Source organism: Anomaloglossus baeobatrachus, chromosome 10 (genome assembly GCF_048569485.1).
Source record: "Anomaloglossus baeobatrachus isolate aAnoBae1 chromosome 10, aAnoBae1.hap1, whole genome shotgun sequence".
Classification (NCBI taxonomy): Eukaryota; Metazoa; Chordata; class Amphibia; order Anura; family Aromobatidae; genus Anomaloglossus; species Anomaloglossus baeobatrachus.
Genome location: NC_134362.1, coordinates 189,364,971 through 189,382,197, shown reverse-complemented (window position 1 = coordinate 189,382,197; position 17,227 = coordinate 189,364,971). Strand labels below are relative to the sequence as shown.

The window sequence follows — 17,227 nt, the reverse complement described above, 5'->3', positions numbered from 1 at the left end:
TCCACGCTGTCCTGACAGCACTCGGGCACATGGGCTGGGAGAACCCACCAGCATTACCCTGGGTACTATATCTAGAACATCATACATCGCCCTGTGAGGCAGACACACCTGGGATCCATAGTTGGCTTCGGTCCTGAATTTGCAGGGTCAGGATCATTTTCAAAAATAATCCTTACAAATCTGGGACCGACTGGGATCCAAAAGGGGTCGGACTTCAAACACCCTGAGTTGAGACCGGGGGTTCTTGCTCAGTGTGGGGGCATTCATGAATGGGTTTGGGTGGGATTAAGATGGGTCTGCTGTTTAAGGGTCTGTCCTACGTTTAGGATTCATGACCTCCTCACAGTATAGGTGATAACAGGTGGGGGGCAGCGCTCGGACCCCACCTGACATGTTTTTCAACGGAAAATACAACAAAAAGCGCTCGAAAATAACAAATGCCCCCTACAATGGTAAAAGCCACAACTCAGCATGAAAAACACAAGCATCTCCATCAACGGAAGAATAAACAAGTTATGGCTCCTGGCAAACGGCGACACAAAGCAATAGTTTGTTTTACAAAGTTGAAAAGTGATTTAATTCACTAAAATAATAAAAAACTATACAAGTTTGGTATCGCCATAATCAGATTAATCTGAATAATCGCGTCACATTACAGTAAAGCACAATAAATGCCGTAAAGACAAAAAAAAACAATGGCAGGGTTGGTTTGGTTTTTTTTTTTCACCATTTCACTTTAGTAAATCTGACTTTTAACCAAAAAACAGATAAAATTGTGAATAGAATTAATTCTGCAGTAATTATTACAGATATATCATGAATATTTCAGTGTAAACCTGACAAATTACCAAGGTGCCTGCACAAACATGGCGGCCGCCGCAGGACGTCTGAGCGCTTCCGGCGCGCGCTGCATCCTGGGAGCGGTGTCTCCGGAAGTAGTTGGGAGGCAGCGTCAGTTGTGTTTCCGGCCGGTGTGTGAGAGTCATTGTAGCCGGGAAGATGCCGGAGCTGGCGGTAGATAAGGTCGTGGTGCACCCGCTGGTGCTGCTCAGTGTGGTGGATCATTTCAATAGGTGAGTCCCGCACGGTGTACCGGAAATCCGCTGAGTCACCGGCCGGCAAGTGACCCGGCGTGTGCACAGGGAGCTAGGCCTGCAGCCGCGGTGACAGGGCACTTTACCTGTCAGCTCCCTGCCTTACCGTGTGCACAGCTGGGCATGGAGGATTGTATTACAGGTGACACAGCAAGCACAGGACCTGGGAGAAAGCAGGGCATGCTGGTACTTGTAGTTCCACACCAGCTGTACAGCCGCAAAGCGCCTCTCTCCTGGGATTGGTGACTCCTATGGAGCAGTACTATCAGCTGTGGTCATAACAAAGGTGACTGCTGGCCAGTTAACCCCTTGGTGGCAAAACATCATGTATACAACACTGCCAGCAATGGGTTAATGACATATATACAGTATGTATGGAGCGGGGGACAGCCATCCACTCTTTTGTCCTGTCCTTTTAACCCCTTATTTGATGCAAGCTAGATATCGCACAGCTCCGTCTATGGAGAACGGATCCGTTTTCTTGTACACGGGAGTCTATGGAGAACGGATCCGTTTTCTTGTACACTGGAGTCTATGGAGACCGGATCCGTTTTCTTGTACACTGGAGTCTATGGAGACCGGATCCGTTTTCTTGTACACTGGAGTCTGTGGAGAACGGATCCGTTTTCTTGTACACTGGAGTCTATGGAGAACGGATCCGTTTTCTTGTACACTGGAGTCTATGGAGAACGGATCCGTTTTCTTGTACACTGAAGTCTATGGAGAACGGATCCGTTTTTTTTGTACACGAGTGTCTATAGAGAACAGATCCGTTTTCTTGTACAAGGGAGTCTATGGAGAACGGATCCGTTTTCTTGTGCACTGGAGTCTATGGAGAATGGATCCGTTTTCTTGTACACGGGAGTCTATGGAGAATGGATCCGTTTTCTTGTACACTGGAGTCTATGGAGAACGGATCCGTTTTCTTGTACACTGGAGTCTATGGAGAATGGATCCGTTTTCTTGTATACGGGAGTCTATGGAGAACGGATCCGTTTTTTTGTACACGAGTGTCTATAGAGAACAGATTCGTTTTCTTGTACAAGGGAGTCTATGGAGAACGGATCCGTTTTCTTGTACACGGGAGTCTATGGAGAATGGATCCGTTTTCTTGTACACGGGAGCCTATGGAGAATGGATCCGTTTTCTTGTACACTGGAGTCTATGGAGAACGGATCCGTTTTCTTGTATACGGGAGTCTATGGAGAACGGATCCGTTTTCTTGTACACGGGAGTCTACGGAGAACGGATCCGTTTTCTTGTACACGGGAGTCTACGGAGAATGGATCCGTTTTCTTGTACACGGGAGTCTACGGAGAACGGATCCGTTTTCTTGTACACGGGAGTCTACGGAGAACGGATCCGTTTTCTTGTACACGGGAGTCTACGGAGAACAGATCCGTTTTCTTGTACACGGGAGTCTATGGAGAACGGATCTGTTTTCTTGTACACGGGAGTCTATGGAGAACGGATCTGTTTTCTTGTACACGGGAGTCTATGGAGAACGGATCTGTTTTCTTGTACACTGGAGTCTATGGAGAACGGATCCGTTTTCTTGTACACTGGAGTCTGAGAATGGATCCGTAATCATATCCTTTTTTTTTTTTCTTCTATGTGGTGCAATTAAGAAAGGGTTTCTTTTTCGCTCCTAATTGGGAGACCCAGACAGTGGGTGTATAGCTACTGCCTCTGGAGGCCGCACAAAGAACTACACTTAAAAGTGTAAGGCCCCTCCCCTTCTGGCTATACACCCCCCCGTAGGAGTACGGATTCCTCAGTTTTAGCTTTGTGCGAAGGAGGTCAGACACGCACGCATAGCTCCATTGTTTTTAGTCAGCAGCAGCTGCTGACTATGTCGGATGGAAGAAAAGAGGGCCCATACAGGGCTCCCAGCATGCTCCCTTCTCACCCCACTGTATGTCGGAGGTGTTTGTAAGGTTGAGGTACCCATTGCGGGTACGGCGGCTGGAGCCCACATGCTGATTCCTTCCCCATCCCTTTTTACAGGGCTCTGGGTGAAGTGGGATTTACTGGTCTCCAGGCACTGAGACCGTGCTCCATCTACAGCCCCTGGAGAAGATGCTGGATGGAGCGGAGTACATCAGGGACATGGCCCTGCTTCCTCAAGGTACTCTGTGTCCCCGTGCATTTGGCGCTCACACCGCAGCGTGCTGGGTGTTGTAGTGCGCCGGGGACATCAGCGCTGCGGCGCTTGTGCCATGGCCTCATTCAGCTTCGCTGAAGCAGGCACACTTTTGGGAAACGGTCGCGCCGGCCGCTGGGACTGCGGCGCGGCTGGCACTTGTGGTGCGCCGGGGACTTCAGCGCGGGCCGCGCTTTTACGGCGGCCGCGCTGATAACTCGAGTCCCCGGCTTTTGCGGCCTGGTTCCGTTCGTTCCCGCCCCCAGACCTGCCAGTCAGGAGAGGGGCGGGACGCTGGTCAGTGCATCAGCGCTGAGGGCTGGAGTCGTTTTTACATACTCCAGCCCTCACAATAGGCACAGAGGGGACACTGTTTCCCGCACTTTTGTTTGGGAACTCCCACGGACCGCCCCTCTCCACAGACGCCGGCAGCCATTCCTGCTGACACGCTGAGCTGCAGAGGGGAGCCGGGGAGACCCAGACAAGGAATTCTGCGCCTCTTACCCGCTATTCAGCGGGCGGTAAGCAGCCCTCAGGGCTCACCCCCTCTTGTGCCAGTAGTATTCTTAGTATTTTGTTTCTACAAATACTTTGTATTGCATAGCGCTGGTCGCCCTTTGGCTATAGACTCTCTCACATTGCAGAGAGCCAACAGCATGTCGTCCACAAAACGCAAGGGTGCCAAGGCACAGACATTATATGCTTCCTGTACCGCATGTGGGACTTTTCTACCGGCAGGCTCCACTGACCCCCATTGTGTGCAGTGCTCGGCCCCTGCGGCACTTGCACAGTCGGGACCTCTGCTGGACGTGACCCAGGGTGTACCACCTGTGAATGCTGTCCAGGTGACAGGAACTGAGTTTACAGCTTTTGCTGACAGAATGTCTCTCACTATGTCACAAATTCTTGACACATTGCGAGCTAGGCCTGTACTTCAGGCCACGGACACTGTGCAATCATTGCCCCCTGGTCCCCCCTCAGCTGAATTACCTCCAAGCTCCGGGACGGGCACATACATCTCAGGGTGAAGACTCTGACTCGGACGATGGCCCCAGGCAACCTAAGCGGGCTCGCTATGACGGGCCTTCACATTCATCTCAATGGTCAGGATCCCAGCGAGATGAATCTATGGGAGATGAGGCGGACGTAACTGATCAGGATTCTGATCCTGGGACCGCTCTCAATCTAGATACACCAGATGGTGACGCCATAGTTAATGATCTTATAGCGTCCATCAATAAGATGTTAAATATTTCCCCACCAGCTCCTCTTGTAGAGGAGTCAGCTTCGCAGCACGAGAGAATCCATTTCAGATATCCTAAGCGTACATTAAGCACTTTTCTGGACCACGCTGACTTTAGAGACGCAATCCAGAAACCCCACGCTTATCCGGAAAGGCGTTTTTCTAAACGGCTTAAAGATACACGCTATCCTTTTCCCCCTGAGGTGGTCAAGGGTTGGACCCAGTGTCCAAAAGTGGATCCTCCAATTTCCAGGCTTGCAGCTAGATCCTTGGTTGCAGTTGAAGATGGAGCGGCACTTAAAGATGCCACTGACAGGCAGATGGAGCTCTGGCTGAAATCCATCTATGAAGCGATTGGAGCGTCGTTAGCGCCATCTTTTGCTGCCGTATGGGCACTCCAAGCTATCTCAGCCGGGCTTGTGCAAGTCGACTCAGTCACACGTGCATTTGCCCCGCAGGTAGCACCATTGACCTCGCAAATGGCGGCATTCGCGTCGTACGCGATTAATGCTGTTCTTGACGCTACAAGCCGCACGGCAGTGGCGTCAGCCAACTCCGTTGTTTTGCGTAGGGCCCTGTGGTTGAGACATTGGAAGGCAGATTCTCATTCCAAGAAGTGCTTAACCAATTTGCCTTTTTCTCGTGACCGATTGTTTGGAGAGCGTTTGGATGAAATCATCAAACACTCCAAGGGTAAGGACTCATCCTTACCGCAACACAGACAAAACAAACCCCAACAGAGGAAGGGTCAGTCTGGTTATCGGTCCTTTCGAGGACCGGGCAGGTCCCAATTCGCCTCGTCAAAAAAGACTCAAAAAGACCAGAGACGCTCAGATTCTTGGAGGTCTCAGTCACGCCCAAAAAGGACAGCCGGAGGAACCGTTGCCAAGACGGCGTCCTCCTGACTTGCAGTCTCCGATTCCCACACCCTCGGTCGGTGGGAGGCTTTCCCACTTTGGCGACATTTGGCTGTCACGCGTCAAAGACCGTTGGGTGAGGGATATTCTGTCTCACGGGTACAGGATAGAGTTCAGTTCTCGTCCGCCAACTCGTTTCTTCAGAACTTCTCCACCACCAGACCGAGCCGATGCTCTGTTGCAGGCGGTGGCCGCTCTAAAAGCGGAAGGAGTGGTGACCTCCGTCCCTCTTCAGGAACAAGGTCACGGTTTTTACTCCAATCTGTTTGTGGTCCCAAAAAAGGACGGATCGTATCGACCCGTCCTGGATCTAAAGTTGCTCAACAGACACGTAAAAGTCAGGAGGTTCCGGATGGAATCCCTACGCTCCGTCATAGCCTCAATGTCTCAAGGAGATTTTCTAGCATCAATAGATATCAAAGATGCGTATCTCCACGTGCCGATTGCGCCAGAGCATCAGCGTTTCCTGCGCTTCGTCATACACGACGAACACCTGCAGTTCGTAGCGTTACCTTTCGGTCTGGCAACAGCCCCCCGGGTCTTCACCAAGGTCATGGCAGCAGTAGTAGCTGTTCTGCACTCGCAAGGTCACTCGGTCATCCCGTATCTAGACGACCTGCTTATAAAGGCACCCTCTCAAGAGGCATGCCAACACAGTCTGAAGGTGGCACTAGACACTCTCCAGAGTTTCGGGTGGATTATCAACTTTCCAAAGTCTCATCTAACCCCGACCCAATCTCTGACTTATCTTGGCATGGAGTTTCATACTCTCTCAGCGATAGTGAAGCTTCCACTGGACAAGCAGTGTTCGCTACGGACAGGAGTGCAATCTCTCCTTCAGAGCCAGTCGCACTCACTGAGGCGCCTCATGCATTTCCTAGGAAAGATGGTAGCAGCAATGGAGGCGGTCCCGTTCGCGCAGTTTCATCTGCGCCCTCTACAATGGGACATTCTACGACAATGGGATGGGAAATCGACGTCCCTCGACAGGACTGTCTCCCTCTCTCAGACTGCCAAGGACTCTCTGCGTTGGTGGCTTCTCCCCACCTCATTGTCACAGGGAAAGTCGTCCTACCCCCATCCTGGGCAGTGGTCACGACGGATGCGAGCCTATCAGGGTGGGGAGCGGTGTTTCTCCACCACAGGGCTCAGGGGACGTGGACTCAGGAAGAGTCCACCCTGCAGATCAATGTTCTGGAAATCAGAGCAGTCTATCTTGCTCTGCGAGCCTTCCAACAATGGCTGGAAGGCAAGCAGATTCGGATTCAGTCGGACAATTCCACGGCGGTGGCGTACATCAACCACCAAGGGGGAACACGCAGTCGCCAAGCCTTTCAGGAAGTCCGGCGGATTTTGACGTGGGTGGAAAGCAAAGCGTCCACCATATCCGCAGTTCACATCCCAGGCGTGGAAAACTGGGAAGCAGACTTTCTCAGTCGCCAGGGCATGGACGCAGGAGAATGGTCCCTTCACCCGGACGTGTTTCAGCAGATCTGTTGCCGCTGGGGGACGCCGGACGTCGATCTGATGGCGTCACGGCACAACAACAAGGTCCCAGTTTTCATGGCACGGTCTCACGATCACCGAGCGCTGGCGGCAGACGCCTTGGTTCAGGATTGGTCGCAATTCCGACTCCCCTATGTGTTTCCACCTCTAGCATTGTTACCCAGAGTTCTCCGGAAAATCAGGTCCGACTGCCATCGAGCCATTCTCGTCGCTCCAGACTGGCCAAGAAGGTCGTGGTACCCGGATCTGTGGCATCTCACGGTAGGCCAACCGTGGGCACTACCAGACCGTCCAGATTTGCTGTCTCAAGGGCCGTTTTTCCATCTGAATTCTGCGGCCCTGAACCTGACTGTGTGGCCATTGAGTCCTGGATCCTAGCGGCCTCAGGTTTATCTCATGAAGTTGTTGCCACAATGAGACAGGCTAGAAAACCATCCTCAGCTAAGATCTATTACAGGACGTGGAAGATATTCTTAGCTTGGTGCTTGGCTCAGGGGTTTTCTCCCTGGCCATTTGCATTGCCAATTTTTCTTTCCTTCCTGCAGTCTGGGTTGGAAAAAGGTTTGTCCCTTAGCTCTCTTAAGGGTCAAGTCTCCGCGCTATCCGTATTCTTTCAGAAGCGCTTGGCACGGCTTTCTAAAGTACGCACGTTTCTCCAAGGAGTTTGTCATATCGTTCCTCCTTACAGACGGCCATTGGAACCCTGGGATCTAAACAAGGTTCTCATTGCTCTCCAGAAGCCGCCTTTCGAGCCTTTGAAAGAGGTTTCCCTTTCTCGGCTTTCACAAAAAGTAGTTTTTCTTGTGGCGATCACGTCTCTTCTAAGAGTGTCCGAGCTAGCGGCGTTATCTTGCAAATCTCCCTTCCTGGTGTTTCACCAAGACAAGGTAGTACTGCGTCCAATTCCAGAGTTTTCTCCCAAGGTGGTTTCTTCCTTTCATCTCAATCAGGATATCACTTTGCCATCTTTGTGTCCGCATCCAGTTCACCAATTTGAAAAAGGTTTACATCTGTTGGACCTGGTGAGAGCACTCAGGATTTACATTTCTCGCACGGCGTCTCTACGCCGTTCTGATGCGCTCTTTGTCCTAGTCGCTGGTCAGCATAAGGGATCGCAAGCTTCCAAATCCACCCTGGCGCGGTGGATCAAGGAACCAATTCTTCACACATACCGTTCTGCTGGGCTTCCGATTCCATCTGGACTGAAGGCCCATTCTACCAGAGCCGTGGGTGCGTCCTGGGCATTGCGGCATCAGGCTACGGCTCAGCAGGTGTGCCAGGCGGCTACCTGGTCGAGTCTGCACACGTTTACCAAACACTATCAAGTGCATACCTACGCTTCGGCAGATGCCAGCCTAGGTAGACAGGTCCTTCAGGCGGCGGTGGCCCACCTGTAGGAAAGGGCTGTCTGACAGCCCGTTCATGTGGTATCTTTTTACCCACCCAGGGACTGCTTTTGGACGTCCCACTGTCTGGGTCTCCCAATTAGGAGCGAAAAAGAAGAAGGGAATTTTGTTTACTTACCGTAAATTCCTTTTCTTCTAGCTCCAATTGGGAGACCCAGCACCCGCCCTATTTGTTCTTAGGGTTTCGTTTTTCGGGTGCACATGTTGTTCATGTTGTTTCTTAAGTTCTCCGATCGTGTTATCGGATTGAATTTGTTTTTGAAACTGTTATTGGCTTTCCTCCTTCTTGCTTTGGTACTAAAACTGAGGAATCCGTACTCCTACGGGAGGGTGTATAGCCAGAAGGGGAGGGGCCTTACACTTTTAAGTGTAGTTCTTTGTGCGGCCTCCAGAGGCAGTAGCTATACACCCACTGTCTGGGTCTCCCAATTGGAGCTAGAAGAAAAGGAATTTACGGTAAGTAAACAAAATTCCCTTCTTTTCAATAGTGGACAGTAGAGAACGACTATACAGTACAGACCAAAAGTTTGGACACACATTCTCATCTCTAGAACAACTGTTAAGAGGAGACTTTGTGCAGCAGCCTTCATGGTAAAATAGCTGCTAGGAAACCACTGCTAAGGACAGGCAACAAGCAGAAGAGACTTGTTTGGGCTAAAGAACACAAAGAATGGACATTAGACCAGTGGAAATCTGTGCTTTGGTTTGATGAGTCCAAATTTGAGATCTTTGGATCCAACCACCGTGTCTTTGTAGAAAAGGTGAACGGATGGACTCTACATGGCTGGTGCCCACCGTGAAGCATGGTGGAGGAGGTGTGATGGTGTGGGGGGTGCTTTGCTGGTGACACTGTTGGGGATTTATTCAAAATTGAAGGCATACAGACCCAGCATGGCTACCACAGCATCTTGCAGCGGCATGCTATTCCATCCGGTTTACGTTTAGTTGGACCATCATTTATTTTTCAACAGGACATTGACCCCAAACACCCCTCCAGGCTGTGTAAGGGCTATTTGACTAAGAAGGAGAGTGAAGGGGTGCTATGCCAGATGACCTGGCCTCCAGTCACCAGACCTGAACCCAATCGAGATGGTTCGGGGTGAGCTGGACCGCTGAGTGAAGGCAAAAGGGCCAACAAGTGCTAAACATCTCTGGGAACTCCTTCAAGACTGTTGGAAAACCATTTCCGGTGACTACCTCTTGAAGCTCATCAAGAGAATGCCAAGAGTGTGCAAAGCAGTAATCAAAGCAAAAGATGGCTACTGTGAAGAACCTAGAATATAAGGCTATGTGCGCACTAGAGATGTGAAGTTTCTCGAGAAAATCTTCTCGAGAAACTTCTGGGAGTGAAGATTTGCTGAACTCCGGAAAAAATCCGCGGCAAAACCGCATGTGGATTTGCCGCGAATTTGCCGCGATTTTCCTGCGGGTGGTTCCCTGCGGATTTTTGCAGGCTGTACTGCAGAAATCCGCGGGATACCTGCGGATTTAATGGACATTTTCATTTTCTCAAGAAAGTTTCTCGAGAAATTTCCGCAACGAAACTTTCTTGAGAAAAATCCGCACCAGTGCGCACAGCTTTTTTTTTTTTCTCATAGAATTTCATGGGAAATGTCTGCACAAAGATTGCAGACATTTCTCAAGAAATTTCCGCGGCAAATCCGCGGGTAAATCCGCGGGTATTTTGCTCTAGTGCGCACATAGCCTAAGACATATTTTCAGTTGTTTCACACTTTAAGTATTTCATTCCACATGTGATAATTCATAGTTTCTTTGTCGCTCCATTGGGAGACCCAGACAATTGGGTGTATAGCTTCTGCCTCCGGAGGCCACACAAAGTATTACACTTTAAAAAGTGTAACCCCTCCCCTCTGCCTATACACCCTCCCGTGCATCACGGGCTCCTCAGTTTTTATGCTTTGTGTTGAAGGAGGCACACATTCACTCAAGCTCCCATTTTAGTCAGCAGCAGCTGCTGATTGTATCGGATGGAAGAAAAGAGGGCCCCCACAGGGCCCCCGGCATGCTCCCTTCTCACCCCACTAAGTCGGCGGTGCTGTTAAGGTTGAGGTACCCATTGCGGGTACAGAGGCTGGAGCCACATGCCGTTTTCCTTCCCCATCCCTTAGAGGCTCTGGGAGAAGTGGGATCCTAACCGGTCATCCAGGCACTGGGACCGGGCTCCCTCCGCAGCCCCTGTGGGATTCTGACGGACAGGAGACTGAGTATCATCAGGGACAGGCCCTGCATCATAAAGGTACTCTGTGTCCCCTTGGGGACGGTGCATGGAGCACTTGGTCTCAGACGCTGCATCGGCTGCTGTTTTTGTGTGACGACCGGGACTACCGCGCCGACCGCGCCTGCTTGCCGGCCGCGGTATTAAATTTAGTCCCCGGCTTTTGCGGCCTAGTGCATTAAACTCCCGCCCCCGGGCCTGCCAGTCAGGGGTAAGGGCGGGACGGTCGGCCTGACGTCGACTGTGAGGGCTGGAGCATACTTAAGTGTCCTCCTCCCCCCTCACTCATCACTCTGGGGCACCAGATTCCCGCACTTTATTGATCACGCCCACGGCTCCCTCCCCCCCTTAGAACGCCGGCAGCCATGTTTTAAACACATTCTGCCGGTGGAGGACTTCTGGCTGCAGCTCTGGGAGACCTAAGGCAGGGAATCTGGTGGACACACACCGCTCTGGGCGGTCGGTAAGCCACACCGGTCACCCGGTGCTGGTCCCCCTAGGGTGCCGAACTGTATGTGTATGTATATGTATGTATGTATATATATATATATATATATATATATATATATATATATATATATATATATATATATATATATATATATATATATATAATATATATATATATATATATATTTATATATATATAATATTTATTATATTTGTATACATTTTCTAGGTTCGGCCGCAGTGTTTAGCCTTTGGCTATATACCCTCAGTGATTACTCTCCTAGGAGAGAACAGCATGTCGGTCACAAGGAGCAAGGGTGCCAAGACACAGGGTTATTTTGCAACCTGTACCTCTTGTGCGGCTATGCTACCTGCAGGTTCCACCTATCCTCACTGTGAGCAATGCTCGGGCCCTGTGGCACTCGCTCAGCCGGAGCCTCGGGCTCTGGTGGGACCCTCGGCCCAGGTAGAACCGCCGGCCTCCCCTGTCCAGGCGGCAGGGACAGAGTTTGCAGTTTTAGCTGAGAAACTCTGAGTCACTTTCACAATCCATGGCTCAGTCTATGGACAAATGGTCTGCTAAGATACTAGAAGCCTTACAGTCCAGACCGACCCTTACACAGGCCCCGGGCACTGCGGGGTCATCGCCCCCAGGCCCATCTCGGTCTGCGCCGCAGCATGCTCCTGGGGTGGCCCCTAGGTATCACGTGGAGGACTCCGGCACGGACCGCAGTCCCAGACCGGCTAAGCGGGCTCGCTGGGAATCTTCCCCCGACTTCATCACGCTGTTCGGGGTCTCAGCTTGAGGACTCTCTGGAGGATGAGGCAGAGGTCGCAGCCCAGGGCTCTGACCCTGACGTTGCTCTCAATCTTGATACACCTGAAGGGGACGCCATAGTAAATGACCTTATAGCGTCAATCAACCAGGTGCTAGATCTATCTCCCCCAACTCCACCTGTAGAGGAGTCGGCTTCACATCAGGAGAAACACCAGTTTAGGTTTCCCAAACGTACACGGAGTGCTTTTTTCGATCACTCTAACTTCAGAGATGCTGTCCAGAAGCACAGAGCATTTCCAGACAAGCGCTTTACTAAACGCCTTAATGACACACGTTACCCCTTCCCCTCTGATGTAGTCAAGGGTTGGGCTCAATGTCCCAAGGTGGATCCTCCAGTCTCTAGACTGGCGGCTAGATCCGTAGTAGCAGTGGCTGACGGTTCATCGCTCAAAGATGCCACTGACAGGCAGATAGAGCTCCTAATGAAATCCATCTTTGAAGCCACAGACGCGTCTTTTGCCCCGGCCTTTGCAGCCGTGTGGGCACTCCAAGCTATCTCAGCTTGTCTGTCTGAGATTAATGCGGTCACACGTACCTCTGCTCCGCAAGTAGCGTCTTTGACTTCTCAGGCGTCGGTATTTTCATCCTACGCCATGAACGCCGTCCTGGACTCTGCTAGCCGTACAGCGGTAGCATCCGCCAATTCGGTGGCAGTCCGCAGTGCCATGTGGCTACGCGAATGGAAGGCAGACTCTGCTTCCAAGAAGTTCTTGACCGGTTTGCCTTTTTCTGGCGACCGATTGTTTGGCGAGCAATTGGATGAAATTATTAAGCAATCTAAGGGAAAGGACTCGTCCTTACCCCAATCCAAGCCAAAAAGACCTCAGCAACGGAAAATTCAGGCGAGGTTTCGATCCTTTCGGCCCTCAGCCAGATCCCAATCATCCTCGTCCAACAGGCCACAGAAGAGCCAGAGGAACTCTTCTGCGTGGCGGTCTAAGTCACGTCCTCCAAAGACCGCCGGAGGCACCGTCTCCAAGGCGGCCTCCTCATGACTTTCGGCCTCCACAAACCGCATCCTCGGTCGGTGGCAGGCTCTCCCGCTTTGGCGACGCCTGGTGGCCACATGTCCAAGACCGATGGGTGAGAGACATTCTGTCTCACGGTTACAGGATAGAGTTCTGCTCTCGTCCTCCGACTCGTTTCTTCAGAACATCTCTGCCCCCCGAGCGAGCCGATGCACTTGCTCAGGCGGTGGACACTCTGAAGACAGAAGGAGTTGTGATCCCCGTTCCCCTTCAGGAACGTGGTCACGGTTTTTACTCCAACCTGTTCGTGGTGCCAAAAAAGGACGGATCATTCCGTCCCGTTTTGGACCTCAAATTGCTCAACAGACATGTGAGAACCAGACGGTTTCGCATGGAATCCCTCCGCTCTGTCATCGCTTCGATGTCCCAAGGAGACTTCCTAGCATCAATCGACATCAGGGATGCCTATCTCCATGTGCCGATCGCACCAGAGCATCAACGCTTCCTGCGTGTCGCCATTGGGGACGAACACCTTCAGTTTGTGGCACTGCCTTTCGGCTTGGCGACAGCCCCACGGGTCTTCACCAAGGTCATGGCATCCGTTGTGGCAGTCCTGCACTCTCAGGGCCACTCCGTGATCCCTTACTTAGACGATCTCCTGGTCAAGGCACCCTCCCGGGTGGCATGTCAACACAGCCTGGCCGTTGCTCTGGAGACTCTCCAGAGGTTCGGGTGGATCATCAATTTCCCAAAGTCAAAATTGACTCCGGCCCAATCACTGACTTACCTCGGGATGGAGTTTCATACTCTCTCAGCGATAGTCAAGCTTCCGCTGGACAAACAGCGTTCGCTGCAAGCTGGGGTGCACTCTCTCCTTCGGGCCCAGTCACACCCCTTGAGGCGCCTCATGCACTTCCTGGGGAAGATGGTGGCAGCGATGGAGGCAGTCCCCTTTGCGCAGTTTCATCTGCGTCCACTCCAATGGGACATTCTCCGCAAATGGGACAGGAGGTCGATGTCCCTAGACAGGAACGTCTCCCTTTCTCTGGCAGCCAAAACCTTTCTTCAGTGGTGGATTCTTCCCACTTCTCTGTCGAAGGGAAAATCCTTCCTGCCCCCATCCTGGGCTGTGGTCACGACGGACGCGAGTCTGTCAGGGTGGGGAGCGGTTTTTCTCCACCACAGGGCTCAGGGAACCTGGACTCCGACAGAGTCCTCCCTTCAGATCAATGTTCTGGAGATAAGGACAGTGTACCTAGCCCTAAAGGCGTTCCATCGGTGGCTGGAGGGCAGGCAGATCCGCATACAGTCGGACAACGCCACGGCGGTCGCGTACATCAACCACCAGGGCGGCACGCGCAGCCGTCAAGCCTTCCAAGAAGTTCGGCGGATTCTGCTGTGGGCGGAGGCCACAGCCTCCACCATCTCCGCAGTTCACATCCCGGGCGTAGAAAACTGGGAAGCAGACTTTCTCAGTCGCCAGGGCATGGACGCAGGGGAATGGTCTCTTCACCCGGACATGTTTCAAGAGATCTGTTGCCGCTGGGGGACGCCGGACGTCGACCTCATGGCGTCTCGGCACAACAACAAAGTCCCGGCATTCATGGCACGGTCTCAAGATCACAGAGCTCTGGCGGCGGACGCATTAGTTCAGGATTGGTCGCAGTTTCGACTGCCTTATGTATTTCCTCCTCTGGCAATGCTGCCCAGAGTGTTACGCAAGATCAAGTCCGACTGCCGCCTCGCCATCCTCGTCGCTCCAGACTGGCCGAGGAGGTCGTGGTACCCGGATCTGTGGCACCTCACGGTGGGTCAACCGTGGGCACTCCGAGACCGGCCAGACTTGCTGTCTCAAGGGCCATTTTTCCATCTGAATTCTGCGGCCCTCAACCTGACTGTGTGGCCATTGAGTCCTGGATCCTAGCGTCTTCAGGCTTATCTCAAGATGTCATTGCCACTATGAGACAGGCCAGGAAACCAACGTCCGCCAAGATCTATCATAGGACTTGGAGGATCTTCTTATCCTGGTGCTATGATCAGGGTTTTACCCCCTGGCCGTTTGCCTTACCCACTTTTCTTTCTTTCCTTCAGTCCGGAATGGACAAGGGTTTGTCTCTCGGCTCTCTCAAGGGACAAGTATCGGCGCTATCCGTATTTTTTCAAAAGCGTCTAGCCAGGCTTCCGCAAGTCCGCACGTTCCTGCAGGGAGTTTGCCACATAGTCCCACCTTACAAGAGGCCGCTGGAACCATGGGATCTTAACAGGGTGCTAAAGGCTCTTCAGAAACCACCTTTCGAGCCACTGCGGGATGTCTCCCTTTCACGTCTTTCGCAGAAGGTGGTCTTTCTAGTGGCAGTCACATCGCTCCGTAGAGTGTCGGAGTTGGCAGCGCTGTCATGCAAAGCCCCCTTCCTGGTTTTTCACCAGGATAAGGTGGTTCTGCGTCCGGTCCCGGAATTTCTCCCTAAGGTGGTATCCCCTTTTCATCTCAATCAGGATATCTCCTTACCTTCTTTTTGTCCTCATCCAGTTCACCAATGTGAAAAGGATTTGTTAGATCTAGTGAGAGCACTCCGGCTCTACATTTCTCGCACGGCGCCCCTGCGCCGTTCTGATGCGCTCTTTGTCCTTGTCGCTGGCCAGCGTAAGGGGTCGCAGGCTTCCAAGTCAACCTTGGCTCGGTGGATCAAGGAACCGATTCTTGAAGCCTACCGTTCTTCTGGGCTTCCGATTCCTGCAGGGCTGAAAGCCCATTCTACCAGAGCCGTGGGTGCATCCTGGGCATTGCGGCACCAGGCTACGGCTCAGCAGGTGTGTCAGGCGGCTACCTGGTCGAGCCTGCACACTTTCACGAAACACTATCAGGTGCATACCTATGCTTCGGCAGATGCCAGTCTAGGTAGGCGAGTCCTTCAGGCGGCGGTTGCCCACCTGTAAGAGGGAGCCGTTGTCGGCTCTTTTTATTGGGGTATTCTTTTACCCACCCAGGGACTGCTTTTGGACGTCCCAATTGTCTGGGTCTCCCAATGGAGCGACAAAGAAGAAGGGAATTTTGTTTACTTACCGTAAATTCCTTTTCTTCTAGCTCCTATTGGGAGACCCAGCACCCGCCCCTGTTCCCTTCGGGCTGTTGTTCTTTGTGTACACATGTTGTTCATGTTGAATTGTTCTTTTGGTTCATGGTTTCAGTTCTCTGAACATCCTTCGGATTGAATTTACCTTAGACCAATTTATAACTTTCCTTCTTCCTGCTTTTGCACCAAAACTGAGGAGCCTGTGATGCACGGGAGGGTGTATAGGCAGAGGGGAGGGGTTACACTTTTTAAAGTGTAATACTTTGTGTGGCCTCCGGAGGCAGAAGCTATACACCCAATTGTCTGGGTCTCCCAATAGGAGCTAGAAGAAAAGGAATTTACGGTAAGTAAACAAAATTCCCTTCTTTGATGCCTTCAATGTGAATCTACAATTTTCAGAGTCCTGAAAATAAAGAAAACTCTTTGAATGAGAAGGTGTGTCCAAACTTTTGGTCTGTACTTGTGTTCTCATGAAAGCTAAACTCCTCCTGTGTCTTTGAGATAAGGGTCCAGAAACTTATGGAAAAAAAAAACTATTTAATATGATGAATAGAAACAATGAAGTAGATGTTATGCTTAATCAAAGTTTGGTCCCCACTGATTAGAAAGGGATGTGATATCTTAGAGAGATGTCTTTTTGGGAGATGTGTGCGCCCCTTTGTATATGGGCTCAAGACCAGGGCTGTGGAGTCGGTAAGCCAAACATTCGACTCCGACTCCGACTCCGACTCCTCAAATTCTCTTGCACCGACTCCGACTCCGGCTCCGACTCCGACTCCGGCTCCGACTCCGACTCCTACATATATTGCTTATAGTTAGGTGAAAAATTTATTGTAGTACATGAATATGTGTATGTGAACATCAGACATTTAATAATTTTTATGATACAATAATCAAGATATTTGGATAGAACATAAAATATATTTATTGGAATACAACTTTAGAACACAAAAAACTGTAATAAATTGTAAATATGTAATACACTATGTAATATACAGTAGATTACATATATATCTTGTGTGTGTATATACACTGTATATATATATATATGTATATACAGTGTATATACACACACACAAGATATATATGTAATCTACTGTATATTACATAGTGTATTACATATTTACAATTTATTACAGTTTTTTGTGTTCTAAAGTTGTATTCCAATAAATATATTTTATGTTCTATCCAAATATCTTGATTATTGTATCATAAAAACAATTAAATGTCTGATGTTCACATTGTACTACAATACATTTTTCACTTAAATATAAGCATTATACTAAATGTTATTATTTAGTAAAATATTTAGCACATTCTGCATTGCACTCCTGTCCCCAATTTATTATATA

General features: G+C 50.7%; 1 protein-coding gene across 1 annotated transcript in view; it reads left to right on the top strand.

Annotated features, from left to right (window-relative positions):
* The first annotated feature begins 939 nt into the window (after positions 1-939).
* The window catches only part of PSMD7 (proteasome 26S subunit, non-ATPase 7), a 627,368-nt gene continuing 611,080 nt past the window's right edge, over positions 940-17,227 (top strand). The window contains exon 1 of the mRNA XM_075326021.1: positions 940-1,073. Coding sequence (XP_075182136.1) covers positions 1,000-1,073 — 74 coding nt within the window. The 5' untranslated portion in view covers positions 940-999. The remainder of the gene's footprint in view (positions 1,074-17,227) is intronic.